The 16,033-nt window shown below is 44.4% G+C and overlaps 1 protein-coding gene across 2 annotated transcripts in view; it reads right to left on the bottom strand.

Moving 5' to 3' along the window:
* NUCB1 (nucleobindin 1) overlaps positions 1 to 16,033 on the bottom strand; it is a 137,393-nt gene that overhangs the window by 54,195 nt on the left and 67,165 nt on the right. For both annotated transcript variants that reach the window (XM_078655132.1, XM_078655133.1), the window contains exon 8: positions 9,591 to 9,649. In XM_078655132.1, the coding sequence (XP_078511258.1) occupies positions 9,591 to 9,649 (59 nt within the window). The remainder of the gene's footprint in view (positions 1 to 9,590; positions 9,650 to 16,033) is intronic.

The following is a 16,033-nucleotide window of genomic DNA, read 5'->3' as shown; positions in this document are numbered from 1 at the left end:
GTAAGACAAGAAATGGAGTCCCTAAAAATTGTTCTTCCCTTCAGTATGCAAGTGTTAGAAATGGGAGTCTCTAGTTGGCAGAGGTAGGTACCTTTGTCCAAATAGAGACCCCTGCTTCTAGTCAGGGTAAGGGGGATACAAATGCACGCAATAAGTATGGAGGCCAACCCCAGACATACATCAAGGGCAGTACTCCTCCTCAGTCTCTCCAGCTCTTCTCCTTGGCAAAGGTTCCTCTTGAATTCTAGGAATGATCTAAAAGGTCTGGGATTTTGGGTCTAATACTTATCCCCCAAAATGTCTTTGTTCTCTTTCTGCAAGGGGATCTGAGCCCAGTTCAAACCAGTTATGCCTACACTGGTGAGCATGACCACAGGAGGTGGAAACAGCATTGTGCAAGGGAGACAGGCTCCATTCAGGTGCAAGGTAAATCTACTTCCACCACTCATTTTGCAGCCAGGGTCTATTCAGCTCAGGACTGAGTCATCCAGGAAGGGCCAGGCACACCTCAAACCCCCCCAACCCTCCCTCCAGAGGCTGTCTACAGGGAATGCACATCCTCTGTCTCTGTCACACTGAAATCAGACAGACAATCCACAAACAGGCAGAGACACACAGGGCAGTTGAACAAGAAAATAGCCACTTTCTAAAAGTAGTATTTTCAAACACACAATTTAAAAACCATCTTTAAAATATGTGTTTTTGAGTTTAGGGATACCAAACTCCATTTTTCCATCTAATCCCTTTGGGAAGATAGGCTTATCAAATGTTACAAAGCATTCCCCATTCCTTCCTATGGGGCAAGATAGCCTTTCAATAGTGAAAAACGAAATTGGCAGTATTACACGATCAGGACATATTACACACACTAGTACATGTCCTACCTTTCACATACACTGCACCCTGCCCAGGGGGGTACCTTGAGCCTACATTAGGGGTGCGCTATAAGTAAGAAAAGGGAAGGTTAGGGCCTGGCAAGTGGGTGCACTTGCCAAGTCGACATGGCAATTAACAAAACTGTACGCAGGCACTGCGGTGGCAGGCCTGAGACATCTTTTCAGGGCTACTCATGTAGGTGGCACAACCAGTGCTACAGGCTCACTAGTAGCATTTGATTTACCAGCCCTGACACACTTAGTGCACTTTACTAGGAACCTACAGGTGAATCAAATAAGCTAATCAGGGAGAACCAATCACAATAACAATTTATACAGAGAACATATGCACTTTAGTACTGATCAGCAGTGTTAAAGTGCCCAGAGTTCTAGAACAAACACAGGTCAGGAAAAAAATAGGAGGAAGCAGCAAAATATTTGGGGACAACCCTGCAAAAAGGGCCATTTCCAACAGCAAACAACAAACACAAGAATCCAGAAGTGTGCTTAATGAATAAAGGAATTCACATGCATCCTAGTACTGGATTCTGCAGAGAAAGGCCAAGAAAATATCAACACACCAAGAGCACATCTTTCATTCAATAACCAAATTAGAGCGGGTTCCTATTATATTGTCCCAGTTGCAAATGTAGTTCCTACCTGTACTTAGGACAGATTTTGAGAAGTTGAACAGTTAGACACCAGAAAAGCAAGTTCAGAAATTAGGGGAAGGCACGGAGGCTTGAATGTTTCCTTGCAGACAAGAGCTTTAATTGGGCTGGGCCAGTAGGGCTACTTAGCCTTTGCCAATGTTTGATAAACCAATCAAACTGGGGAAAGATTTAGCTTCCAGGATGCTGCATGGTGAGCTCCTGTGGAACTTGAAGAATATCTACAAGGAACAGAAAGAATTTTTCTGTCATAGAAGTACAGCCTATGACCAATAATTTGTCCTTTCCCATTCACTGTTATTTGGATGCAAACAGATCAAATCGATGGTAATCCAGATTTTGGCGACACTCACATTGTTACCTCTGGGTTGAGAGCCCACTGGTGAGGTAACTCTACATAATGTTCTCAGGCTATCTGCATCTTTAATGATGCTGCTTACTACAGTAGTTGCTGATCTGGATATTTACAGGGAGGCAGCTAAAATGAGATGTAAAGTAGTTGCGCCACTCTTCGTATTCCATCTCTGTTAAGTGTTCTGCTGGTAGAACACTGTCCAAATTTGTGTCCCACCCAATCGCAATTTTCCGTCCATGCCACCTGCTTCTCCACTAAATAGATTCCACAGAAGAAGCCTTTTCTCCATGTCCAAAAAAGCAGACTAGCTTACTTGTAATTCAAGTCCTCCATAATGGACAGTCTACATAAATTCACAAGTTTCACTAGATCACTGCACATGTGGAAAATGACGAAACTTGTTTTAAGCTTTATATGCAGTTCGATAGACTTGGCTTTCTTTTCTAGAGGAATTTCAGAATTTTAGAGAATATTTGTCTTTTTATTTATTTTAACGAAAACAGGGATGGCTTTGCATAACATGCAATAGGAATTAGAGTTAAGGTGGTCTCTAGAGAGTGTGGAGTTCAAAGCAACTTCACATCACTGGAAGGTAAAGTAACCAGGCACTTTTAGCCTAATTGGGAGGGGGCGGATGGAGGGAATTCAACCATGTCGCTCTATGAATGATCCAATGCCCAAAAAAGGTTCACTTGTTTGAAAAGTGTATGTCCATGCAGATTTCAGTATTGAAAATGAATATGCTACTTACCAGTATGCATCTGTTCTTGGCATGTAGAGCTGCAGAGTTGTACATTTAGCAATAGATCGCCACCTGGTGTTGGGCTCGGATGATTGCAGGTTGTTGTTGTCTTCTTGGAAGAAGTCTTTGTAGTCACAAGATAGGTGACTCCTCCCTTGGACAATACTGCGCATGGTCATCGACTCCGTCCTCAGATTGTTTTTCGCCATGATGGGAAATGATGAAGTTAGTAGAAGAAAAGAGAAAAGGATGTCCATGCGTGTGCATCTAAGTAAGATGAGTACTGGAACGTATACATGTCCCGGGAGGCGGGAGGGCATGTACAACTCTGCAGCTCTACATGCCAAGATCAGATGCATACTAGTAAGTAGCATATTCCGTTCGAGGCATATGAGCTGCAGATTGTACATTTAGCAACGATTGTGCAGCAGTGTCTCCCCTAGCGGTGGTCGCTTGTATCCGTTGCAGCATACTGAAATAGTGTTTTAAGAACAGCTTGGCCTACTGCAGCTTGCTGCTTGGCTTGCACATCAACACAATAGTGTTTAGTGAAGGTGTGTATTGTAGACCATGTTGCTGCTTTGAATATGTCCTCTAATGGTATGTTTCCTAAGAAAGCCATAGAGGCTCCTAGTTTGCGAGTGGAGTGCACTCCAGGAGGAACGGTCAGTGTACGTTTCGCTTTTTGATAGCATATTTGAATACACTTTACAATCCATCTGGCAATTCCTCCTTTAGAGATGGGATTGCCTTTGTGTGGGAGAGAGAGAGAAAGATACAAATAGTGGTTTTGTTTTTCTGAAGGATTTTGTCCGGTCTGTGTAGTATAGTAGAGCTCTTCTAACATCTAAGGTGTGTAGAGCTCTTTCTGCAACAGAGTCCGTTTTTTGAAAAAACACTGGCAACTCTACTGATTGGTTGAGGTGAAAAGGAGTAATGACTTTTGGCAGGAATTTTGGATTGGGTCTAAGAACCACTTTGCCAGGGTGTATTTGAAAAAATGGTTCTTCTATTGTGAAAGCTTGTATTTCACTCACTCTTCTGAGAGAGGTGATGGCAACAAGGAATGCAGTTTTCCATGTTAGGAATTGCAGTTCACACTTGTGTAAAGGCTCAAAAGGGGGACCCATAAGTCTTGCAAGGACCACGTTTAGGTTCCATACTGGTGCAGGTGGTAACCTAGGAGGGATTATTCTTTCTAATCCTTCCATAAATGCTTTAATTGCAGGTACTCGAACGAGAGATAGATGCTGTCTATTTTGTAAATAGGCTGCAATTGCTGCTAAATGCAGGCGTATGGAAGAATAAGCCAATTTGGACCTTTGTAGGTGTAGAAAGTAGCAGATGATATTTTGGATGGAAACATCCAGTGGATCAATGTTATTGTTGTTACAGTATATTGCAAATCTTTTCCACTTCGCCGCATAACATGCTCTGGTAGTGGGTCTTCTAGCTTCTTTAATTATGTTCATACAGTCTTGTGGTAGGTTTAAGTAACAGAACTCTAAGATCTCAGGCGCCAGATCGCCAAATTCAGTAGGTTTGGGTCTGGGTGTCTTATTTCTCCATGGTTCTGTGTTAACAGGGATGGCGTGAGCTGTAATTTTTGATGTGGAACCAGTGAGAGATCCAGCAGTGTGGTGAACCACGGCTGACGTGCCCATGTGGGGGCCACTAGTATCAGTATGAGAGACTGTTGTCTGAGCTTGCGCACTACTAGTGGAATGAGTGGGAGAGGCGGAAAAGCGTATGCAAATCTGCCTGACCAGTTCATCTATAAATCGCATTTCCTTCCGATTGTGGGTGTGGAAATCTGGCGGCGAAGCTTGGGCATTTCGCATTCTCGTGGGTGGCAAACAGATCTATCTGTGGATGCCCCCACCTTTGGAAGAATGGTTGGAGAACTTGTGGGTGCAGCTCCCATTTGTGAATCTGTTGTGACTGACGACTCAACAGATCTGCTATCGGATTGTGAATTTCTGGAAGGTGATCCACTGTCAGGTGTATATTTTGAGGGATGGCCCATCTCCAAACGGTCTGTGCAAGTTGGGACAGTTGCAGAGAGTGCGTCCCCCGCTGTTTTTGTACATAATACATGGCTGTCATATTGTCCGTCCGGATTAGAAAAGCCTTGTTTTGTACTTGTACTTGAAAGGTTTTGAGTGCTAAGAAAATTGCTAGCAGCTCTAAATGGTTGATGTGTAACTGTTTCTGTTGATTGTTCCATTGGCCCTCTGTGGTATAATGCAAGAGATGGGCTCCCCATCCTGTGAGGGATGCATCTGTCGTGAGCACTATTTGTGTAATAGGGTCTAGGAACGGCCGTCCCTTTGTCAAGTTTTTGGTGTTCCACCATTGCAGAGAGCGATATGTACGGCTGTCTACCAACACCAGGTCTGTGAGCTGACCTTGAGCCTGATTCCACTGTTGTGCTAGACATTCTCGTAGTGGGCGCATTTGCAGTCTTGTGTGAGGGACTATGAAGATGCAAGACGCCATCATGCCTATTAGTTTCATCAACACTCTGGCTTGAAGAGAGTGTTGGCATTGAAAAAGGGAAACTAAATTCTGAATGCTTTGAATTCTGGCTTGACTGGGATACGCTAGAGCTACTGATGTGTTTATGGTAGCTCCTAGATATTGGCGAAGGCTCTAGGTGCGACTTGGTGAAGTTTATTGTAAACCCTAAGTCGTGTAATGTTTGAATCGTTTGTTTTGTGTGTTGTACACACTGGTTGAACAATCTCGCCTTTATGAGCCAGTCGTCTAGGTAAGGGAAGACATGTATCTGTTGCCTTCGGAGATGTGCTGCTACTACTGCTAAGCACTTTGTAAACACTCTTGGTGCTGTTGTGACCCCGAATGGAAGGACTTTGAACGGATAGTGTTGTCCTTGTATGACAAATCTTAGATACTTCCTGTGTGCAGGATGTATAGGCACATGAAAGTAGGCGTCCTTTAGGTCTAGTGTTGACAGAAAATCTCCCTGTTCTAGCAATGGGAGTACTTGTTGTAACGTGATCATGTGAAAATGATCTGATTGTATATAATGGTTGAGGGGCCTGAGGTCGAGAATTGGTCTCAGTGTCCCATCCTTTTTGGGGATTAACAAGTACAGTGAGTAGACTCCTGTTCCTTGTAGAGGAACTAACTTGAATAGCATCTTTTTCTAGGAGTGCTAGAACTTCCTGTTGAAGCAGAGTTATGTGTTCTGTGGACATTGGACGCTGCCTGGGTGGTATGTTTGGGGGGGTTGCTGTGAGTTCTAGGCAGTAGTCATGTTGGATAATTTGTCTTACCCACTTGTCTGTTGTGATGGAATTCCAGACAGGTAGGAACTGTGACAGTCTTCCCCCTACAGGAGTGGTTGCTATAGGGGAGGCAGAGGGAAGTCACTGTTTGGGAGTGGAAGAGGAGCAGTTGTTGTTATTACCTCTACCTCTTCCCTTGTTGTTATTGCCTCTGTATCCTCCTCTAAAGTAGCCTTTATTAGAGGAGGTTTGTGTGTGTGTTTTAAAAGATGATGTGGTATCTGCGCCGGTTTGCTTGGAGCCTCCTCTATAAGAGGAGCGGCGAAAAGAACCTCTAGTTTGGGTGGATTGTAATGCACCCATAGACTTAGCAGTGTCTGTGTCCTTTTTCATCTTTTCCAGTGTATTATCTACTTCCGGCCCGAACAGTTGGTTCTGATTGAAGGACTGGTTTAGGATGGTAGTTTGTACTTCTGGTTTGAAACCTGAAATGTGTAACCATGCATGACGTCTGAGAATAACACTAGTGTTAACTGCTCTGGATGCTGTGTCAGCTACATCTAGTGCACATTTAATTGAGGCATTAGATATTAATTTGCCTTCTTGTAGGAGCTCTGCTGCCTGATCCTTGTATTGATCTGGTAGGTGTTCCATTAACTTTTCTAGTTGGTCGTAATGAGCCCTGTTGTATCGTGAGAGTAAGGCTTGTGTGTTTGCGATGCGCCATATGTTTGTTGCTTGTGCAGCAATTCTTTTCCCTGACGCATCAATAATCTTGGATTCTTGGTCAGGCGGAGGTGTGTCACCAGAAGTTTGAGAATTGGCTCTCTTACGTGCATTTGACACTACCAAAGAGTCTAATGGCAGATGTCCCTTAATTTATACTGGATCAGCTGGTGCTGGTCTGTACTTTTTCTCTATTCTGGGATTTAACACTCTACACCTTACTGGATCTTTAAAAATGTCTGGAGCATGTTTAATGACTCCTTTGATCATGGGTAATATTTGAGTAGACCTTTGTGACTGTTCAAAAGTGTCTAATAAGAAGTCCTCCTCAATGGCATCAGAGTGCATAGAAACCCCATGGTAAATTGCAGCTCTGTTCAGTAAATGATTAAACCCAATACTATCCTCTGGAGGGGAGGGTTTTGTTGGGTAGTACTGAGGATCAGGGATGTCTGGTGCATTGTTTGGTGCAAAATTATATGCATCGTCTTCCTTGGGATATTCTGGGTTGATATCCTCATCTAAAGGGTATGTATGTGGCTCTGGTTCATCATCCCCCCCCCCCCACCCAAATCATACTCCTCGTCAGTGTGGTGTGATGATGCAGGAGATTGGATAGGAGAAGTTATAGGTTCAGTATATGGATTAACAGGAGAGGAAGGGTGCATTGGAGAAGTTGCACAATCCTTTTTGGCAGGAACCACAGGTGTAAGTGGTGTGTCTGCTGGCCTTTTTTTGTAAGTACTTGCTTCCTCATGTCCAGTTTTTGGGTTAATATGGACTTTTTTCTGTCTAGGATCTGGTCTAAACAGATCTTCCTCCTGTATAATCATCTTCGGCGTCAATTTTTTCGGTGCTGATAGAGGTTGCTTAGTGTTTTTTGCCTTAGGAGGAGTGATTGAGTCCTGTGGCAATTCTTTCGGTGCCGAAGGTGGCTTAGGTTTATCTGGAGTCTTTGGTACCGATATTGGCAGTTTCAGCGTGGAGACAGGTTTTGCTGGGCCTGCGGCGCCGGAATCTGGCTTCCCTTCTTTGTTTTTGGAACCGGAAGGTTTAAGAGTGGAAGCTTTCGGGTCCGGTACTGTCTTTGGCTTCGGCACCGATGTGTCTTTTGGTGCCGAAGGGTCTTTGTCTCTGGGCACCGAAGGGCGTTTTGGCTTCGGTGTCGACGAGTCCTTCAGTGTCGAAGGATGTTTCGGTGCCAATGGAGGAGGTGGATTTGGCACATGTGGTTTTTTTGGTGCCGAGGCACCAGAAGGCATAGTCTGTTTCCTCGGAGCCGAGCCCGAAGGCGGGGCGTTGGAGGGTAAATTTCGGTCTCGACTGGGCCCCATGAGCGGAGTGCTCACCGTTGCCTTTGTTTTGGGTAGTGTGTGTCGTGCAGGGGCACTCACGGGTTGTCGAGATGGAATCGAATCGTCAGAGTCCTCTGCCCCCGATATGATCTGGAGATCAGGCGAGTCTTCCTCGGCGACGAGTGGAGCCTCGTCCTCAGAGATATCTTTGATCGGATCTTCATCCGCGGAGACGTCTTCTTCGACGATCTCCTTCTCAAAGATGGCCTCTGGTGCTGATCTCCTCATCTTGTGTCGACGGGCCCTCCGATCCCGAACAGAGGTTGCAAACCTCGTGATGGTCGCTTATGAGGGAATTTTGCTCGACATACCGGGCATCTTTTGATTAGAGTTCTGTCCATGAGGCGTAGGCCGTACGGCGCCGATAGGCCCAACGGCCCGCGTCGACGCACCGGGATGTAGCTGGTGATGTCGAATGTCTGTTCGATGTCGAAGAAGTTTATTTAAAGTTTCACGCTTCGAAAATGCAGAAAAGTGTTTTCTAGCCGGAGCGGAAAACTTTCATCCAAACCCAGTGGCGGGAAAAAACAATCTGAGGATGGAGTCGATGACCATGCGCAGTATTGTCCAAGGGAGGAGTTACCTATCTGGTGACTACAAAGACTTCTTTCAAGAAGACAACAACAACCTGCAATCATCCGAGCCCAACACCAGGTGGCGATCTATTGCTAAATATACAATCTGCAGCTCATATGCCTCGAACACATTTTTACCCTCTCAACAAGATGAAGAAAAAAACCAAGGAGAAACTTGGAAGTCTAACTTAGTGTGGTGGGGTCCAGCTATCCATGTCGATCTTTATATATTCATAAAATGACAAGCATTTGCTGAATAGCTTCTAATGGCATCAGATGTCCCATACCTAGGCTTGAAGGGGTTAAGATGCAAAGTCAGGAAAAGCCTCTTACTGCTACAGATTCAGCTCAAAAACAGAATGAAACTGAGATAATAAAACCACAAACTCAATTTTACTTCACTCCTGATTGTTCAATAAAATACTCGAAAGTTATAGGCCTAAAGACCACACCTGGGAGGGCAATACAAGGGTACTGCAGGGGACGGCTGAGAGAAGAGAGGTCATATTTATTCTATAAGCTCATCAGCTTTTATACTTTTGAAGCTCCACTACTCCAAGCCTAATAAAAAGAGACTCCATTGCATTTAATGCATCATTTCAGTATCGCTATAGTACCTGAACATACTTTCGGAGCTAAAGCTTCTATAGACCGTTTTGCTTTGCGATGAGCTAGAATTCCTTCGATATGGAAAGAGGGTAAATACCCACCCAGAGAAAAATTACTGAAGGTCTGCCTCCACAATTAGAAGAACTGGCTACTGAAAGGGGCCTACAAGTCAGTCCCTCTTCAGCAGTAGGGCCTAGCTAATGGTCCCATACCCCTTGCTCTTGTTTCCCATTTGGTCTACAAGATCCCTTTGTTTGGGGATACACATGGGACACTTGAGGTCAGGATAGACCTGGCAGGGTAAGCAAAGTAGAACTTCACGAAATGGGACCATAGTTCTACAGAATAGACACAAAGGGCACATATTTCCTCTGAGTAATCAGTGCATAAGAGGTAAGCGCAACCAGAACAAATTGACTTTTTCACCTTACCTCCTTAGTGAAGAGCGCCTCGAGCTCCTGCTCATCCAGAACCCCATCCCCATTGGTATCTGTACAGGAAGAGATGCAAAGGCGGTAAATGAACAGGAGGGGTGAACCCGACAAGGTGCATTGAGGGGTAGTGTGAAATTAGCCTTAGGGCAGCTTTGATTCAAGTAAATATAAATTAATGAGATTAACCTACCAATTTCTGGCTCATTCACTTCACAGAGTGTGGAAAACCAGAAACAAAAAGAGCATAAATAGAAACAGGCACAAACATGGTATGAAATAAAAGCACTGCGCTCAAAAACCGTAGTTAATATAAACTACGAAGCAACTAGCAAGGTTAACATCAACAATTTTTGTTTTGCTCACTGCTGGCTAGGTTTTAGGTTTCCTGTGCTTTTTGCGGTCAGTTAACTTAATTTCTATCAGGTTTATATGTGTATGCTTGTTGTTATCTGCATTTCTTGCGGCAACATATATTTTTCGACTAAAAACACAAATACAACAAGGATTTTCAATGAATAAATTAATCAAGGGCAGTCATCAAATAGTCAATAAACAAATCAATGTTATTTGAGTCTTAAAACGATGTATTTAATTTATTAAAAGAGCATGTGAATCTCTGTGGCAGTGATCAACCGTCTTCAAAGCATGTTCTCTTCCTACGTTTATGCAATGCAGACATTAACCCTGGGCGTAGTGGGCGTAGTGGGGCTCCGCGGAGCTACGCGGAATGGGCGAGAAGCTACGCCCACTCCCGCACTCCGCGTAGCCCCACTACGCACCTCCCTCCCGCTCTCCCCTACATAAGTTATTTAAGCAACTAACCTTAATAAAACAATTTTAAAGCACTTACCGTGTCCGGGGCTCGTCCGGGGCTCCCTTCTTGGAATAGCGTCCCGTCCTGGATACCAATGCGCATGCGCGGGCGGCCGCGCATTGGTATCCAGGAAGGGACGCTATTCCAAGAAGGGAGCCCCAGGCGAACACCGGACACGGTAAGTGCTTTAAAATTGTTTTATTAAGGTTAGTTGTTTAAATAATGTATGTAGGGGAGGGCGGGAGGGAGGCGGGTGGCGGCCGACTCGGCTACGCACACGGAGTGGGCGTAATGTTGCCGGCTACGCTGTCTACGCAAAATGCGTAGAAGGCAACACTACGCCTACTCCGTGGGCGTAGCCGATTCAGACGCCCAGGGTTAGCAGACATGCAGGTACCTCGAAGTTATCAGCAGACATTCAGTGGCCATCAGCAACTATACCAAGGTATTTATCTACATTAGTGCATGTACGCTTCACGCAAAGGGTACTGCATATTCAGATCATTAACTTAGTGTTTCCAACTTATCGGGTTCAATTAACCTGGTCTAAAGATAGAGCCTAAGTATTGTGGGAAAAGTGTACATCTCCAGAGCTGTATCATCACATCACAAGGCAAGAATAATAGTTTTCCTGCACCAGGAAACTGAGTAAAGCATAGCCAACAACTACTCAAATAAGCCAGGCTTAACCTCTTTCCCACTAATCTTGTGTTTGTTATGCTACCAGAAACAGACACAGCAGCTGTGTTTATATGTCTTCAGTTCCCACGGTCAACAGAGGAAATAACCTTTAGCATTTCAAATTTAACATGCTGCTGTCACAATGACATCATAGTGGTTTGTTAAGATCTAGTAATGTGTTGTTACTATCTAGAGATTACAACACAAGCACCATATTAAGTACAACCCCTACAAGCGCTTCTCCAGTTCACATTTTAGTACCACAGTTAGCAAATACTATATAGAATGGAGTCTCTGGTTGGGCTACGAGACATGCACTCCTGCGTTAGCAGGCACACATACATAATTCTGTACTGTCTCCCACCCTCCGAGGTTCAGGTCCTCTCTGCCTCCAGATGAACGAATCCATTTTCATGGTCGCCTTAATGCTGTGTGGCCTTAATGGTGTGCAGGAAGCCCGCAGCATATGAAGTCTGCGGGGTCCAAGGCAGACACCCCCTGATCACCACTCCAGCTTCTATCAACCGACATCTTCAAAGTATCCCAGCTCATGGTGTCAGCACCCCTCAAGGCAGTCTTGGGTCACTGCTTACAGCCCCAATCAATAGAGAAGGGTTGGAAGCTAGGCCCAAACATTCACCAAGATGTGCCAGTAGGGTCTCACTGGGCCTAGAACCAACCTCCTATGTTGTCAGAATTGTTGTTAGAATTAAGCAGAATATTGCAGGGCTTGGAGGGTAATTGTTCAGGAGTGCTTTCATTTTGCATCCATCATCTTGGACATCTTGCCATTCACCCATCCTGAAGAGTTCTTTACTTGTTGTCTCAGTATTTGCTTGCCAGAAAGAAGGTGTTATGAGTATTAAAGGTTTAAATGGCCAGTTTGGAGGTTTGTTTTTCTCCATCTTCTGTGCCTGGCATTTCAGGAGGCATAGCACTTTCAAATACAACTTACTTTTTAAATGTTTAGCAACTCTGACTTGTGTTGAGTGATGGGCGACATCTTGTGATGGATGGCAGTAACGTTCATATCCATCAATAAAAAGGTTTATTGAGTGGGACCGGTCATGAGGGAGTGTGAAGGCCAAGAGATGGGAGTAAGAGGTCAGAAATTATATTACATGCATTTCTGTACCATGAGGAAGGAAAATGATACTTACCAGTATGCATCTGTTCTTGGCATGTAGAACTGCAGAGTTGTACACTTAGCATTAGATCGCCACCTGGTGTTGGGCTCGGATGATTTCATGTTGTTGTCGTCTTGGAAGAAGTCTTTGTAGTCACAAGATAGGTGACTCCTCCCTTGGACGATAGTGCGCATGGGCATCGGCTCCATCCTTAGATTGTTTTTCGCCATGAAGGGGAAGGATGGAGTTAGTAGCAGTAAAGAAAAAAAAAAGAAAAAAAAGAAAAAAAAATAATAGATGTCCATGCGTGTGCATCTAAGTAAGATAAAACTGGAACAGATACAGGTCCCGGGGAGGCGGGAGGGCGTGTACAACTCTGCAGCTCTACATGCCAAGAACAGATGCATACTGGTAAGTACCATTTTCCGTTCGAGGCATATGAGCTGCAGATTGTACACTTCGCATCGATTGTGCAGCAGTGTCTCCCCTAGCGGTGGTCACCTGTATCTCTTGCAGTGGTTTGAAAGTTTTTTTTTAAGGACAGCTTGGCCTACTGCAGCTTGCTGCTTGGCTTGCACATCAACACAGTAGTGTTTAGTGAAGGTGTGTGTTCTAGACCATGTTGCTGCTTTGCATATGTCCTCTAGGGTGATGTTTCCTAAGAAAGCCATAGAGGCTCCTAGTTTGCGTGTTGAGTGCGCTCTAGGAGGAACTGTTAATGTACGTTTTGCTTTTTGATAGCATATTTGTATACATTTTACAATCCACCTTGCAATCCCACATTTAGAGATGGGGTTGCCTTTATGAGGTGGAGAGAAAGACACAAACAGTTGGTATGTTTTCCTAAAAGACTTACTCCTATCTATATAGTAGAGAAGAGCTCTTTTAACATCTAATGTGTGTAGAGCCCTTTCTGCCACAGAGTCTGGGTTTTGAAAAAACACAGGTAACTTTACAGATTGGTTTAAATGAAAAGGAGTTATGACTTTTGGAAGGAATTTTGGATTAGTTCTTCAAACCACTTTGTTACGATGTAGTTGTAAAAATGGTTCTTTTATTGTAAATGCATGTATTTCACTTACTCTTCTAAGAGAGGTAATGGCAATAAGGAAAGCTGTTTTCCACGTGAGGAATTGCAGTTCACACTTATGTAAAGGCTCAAAATAGGGTCCCACGAGTCTTGTAAGAACAACGTTTGGGTTCCATGCTGGAGAGGGATAATTCTTTTTAATCCTTCCATAAATGCAGGCACTCTGAAAAGAGACAGATGTGGTCTATTTTGGAAATATGCCTCAATTGCTGCAAGGTGTAGGCGTATGGATGAATATGCCAAGTTACACCTTTGTATATGTAAAAGGTAACAAATGATATTCTGGATGGAAGCATCCAGGGGATCAATTTGATTATTGTTGCAGTAAATGGCAAATCTTTTCCATTTAGCAGCATAGCAAGCTCTGGTAGTAGGTCTCCTGGCCTCTTTAATAATGTTCATACAGTCTGGTGGTAGGTTAAGATAACCAAACTCTAAGACTTCAGGAGCCAAATCGCCAAATTCAGTTGATTTGGGTCTGGATGTTGGATGTCTCCATGGTTCTGCATTAGCAGGGATGAGTCAGTCGTAGCTTTTGGTGTGGAACTAGAGATAGTTCTAGCAGTGTGGTGAACCACGGTTGACGTGCCCATGTGGGAGCTACTAGGATTAGTTTGAGAGACTGTTGTCTGAGCTTGCGTACTACTAATGGTATCAGTGGTAGTGGCGGAAAAGCGTACGCAAATCTGCCGGGCCAGTTCATCCATATCACATTGCCCTTGGACAGCGGGTGTGGAAACCTGGTGGCGGAGGTTGGGCATTTTGAGTTTTCATGTGTGGCAGATCTATGTCTGGATGACCCCACTTGCGAAAGAATGGTTGAAGAACCTGCGGATGTAGTTCCCATTTGTGAATTTGTTGTGTCTGCCGACTCAACAGATCTTCTATCTGATTGTGAACTCCTGGAGGGTGCTCTGCCAACAGATATATGTTCTGTGGAATCGCCCATCTCCAAATGTTCTGTGCGAGCTGGGACAGTTGTAGAGTGTGTGTCCCCCCCTGTTTTTGTATATAATACATGGCTGTCATGTTGTTTGTCTGGATCAAGACAGCTTTGTTCTGCACTAGTACTTGGAAAGTTTTGAGTGCGAAGAATATTGCTAGCAGCTCTAGATGGTTGATATGGAACAATTTTTGTTGACTGTTCCATTGTCCTTGAGTTGTAGGATGTAGAAGATGGGCTCCCCATCCTGTTAGGGATGCATCTGCTGTGAGCACTAGTTGTGGAACAGGTTCGAGGAACGGCCGCCCTTTTGTCAAGTTTTTGGTGTTCCACCACTGCAGAGAGCGATGTGTGCGGCGGCTGTCTACCAACACCAGGTCTGTTAGTTGACCTTGAGCCTGGCTCTACTGTTGTGCTAGACATTCCTGTAACGGACGCATCTGTAATCTTGCATATGGTACTATGAAGATGCAAGATGCCATCATGCCTATTAGTCTCATGAACACTCTGGCTTGCAGAGATTGTTGCTGTTGAAAGGCTGTGTCTAAGGCTTGAATGCTCTGTATCCTTGCTGGACTGGGATACGCTAGAGCCGTAGACGTGTTTATTGTAGCCCCTAGATACTGATGTATGTGAGAGGGCTGCATGTGCGACTTGGCATAATTGATTGTGAACCCTAAGTCGTGCAATGTTTGAATTGTCCGCTGTGTGTGTTGAACACAGTGATTGGATGTCTTGGCTTTTATGAGCCAATCGTCTAGATAAGGGAAGCCATGTATTTGTTGTTTCCTGAGATGTGCTGCTACTATGGCTAGGCACTTTGTGAATACTCGTGGTGCTGTTGTCACTCCGAATGGAAGGACTTTGAACTGATAGTACAAACCTTAGATACTTTCTGTGAGCAGGATGTATAGGAATGTGAAAGTAGGCGTCCTTCAGGTCTAGTGTTGTGAGGAAATCGCCTTGTTGCAGCAGTGGGAGCACTTGTTGTAAAGTGATCATATGAAAATGATCTGATTGTATGTACTGATCGAGGGGCCTGAGGTCAAGAATTGGTCTTAGTGTCCAGTCCTTCTTGGGAATTAGACAATACAGCGAGTAAACCCCTGTTCCTTGCTCTTGTAAAGGAACTATTTGTATTGCGTCCTTTTGTAGAAGTGACAGAACTTCTTGTTTGAGCAGAGTAAGGTGTTCTGTAGACATTGGACATTGCCTGGGCGGTATGTGTGGAGGGGTTGCTGTAAGTTCTAGGCAGTAGCCATACTGGATAATCTGTCTGTTGTGATGGAGTCCAGACAGGCAGGAATTGCGTTAATCTGCCCCCACAGAAGTGGAATGCTGTTGGGGGAGCAGAGGGAAGTCACTGTTTTGTGGCGGATGAGGTTTGATTACTGTTGTTACCCCGACCTCTTCCTTTGTTGTTATTCCCTCTATATCCTCCTCTAAAATATCCCTTGTTAGAGGATGTTTGTGTGTTGGATTTGAAGGACGTTGTATTGTCTGCACCAGATTGTTTGGAGCCCCCTCTATGGAAGGAGCGACGAAAGGAACCTCTAGTTTGTGTGGACTGTAAAGCTCCCATAGATTTGGCAGTGTCTGTATCCTTCTTCATTTTTTCAAGTGCTGTGTTGACTTCTGGTCCAAATAATTGGTTTTGATTAAATGGTTGATTTAAAATGGTGGTTTGTACTTCTTGTTTAAACCCTGAAATATGTAGCCACGCATGTCTTCGAAGTACGACACTAGTATTTACAGCTCTAGATGCAGTATCTGCTACATCTAGTG

Source organism: Lissotriton helveticus, chromosome 7 (genome assembly GCF_964261635.1).
Source record: "Lissotriton helveticus chromosome 7, aLisHel1.1, whole genome shotgun sequence".
Lineage (NCBI taxonomy): Eukaryota > Metazoa > Chordata > Amphibia > Caudata > Salamandridae > Lissotriton > Lissotriton helveticus.
The sequence above is the reverse complement of the archived record's forward strand: the minus strand, read 5'-3'. Positions and strand labels throughout refer to the sequence as shown.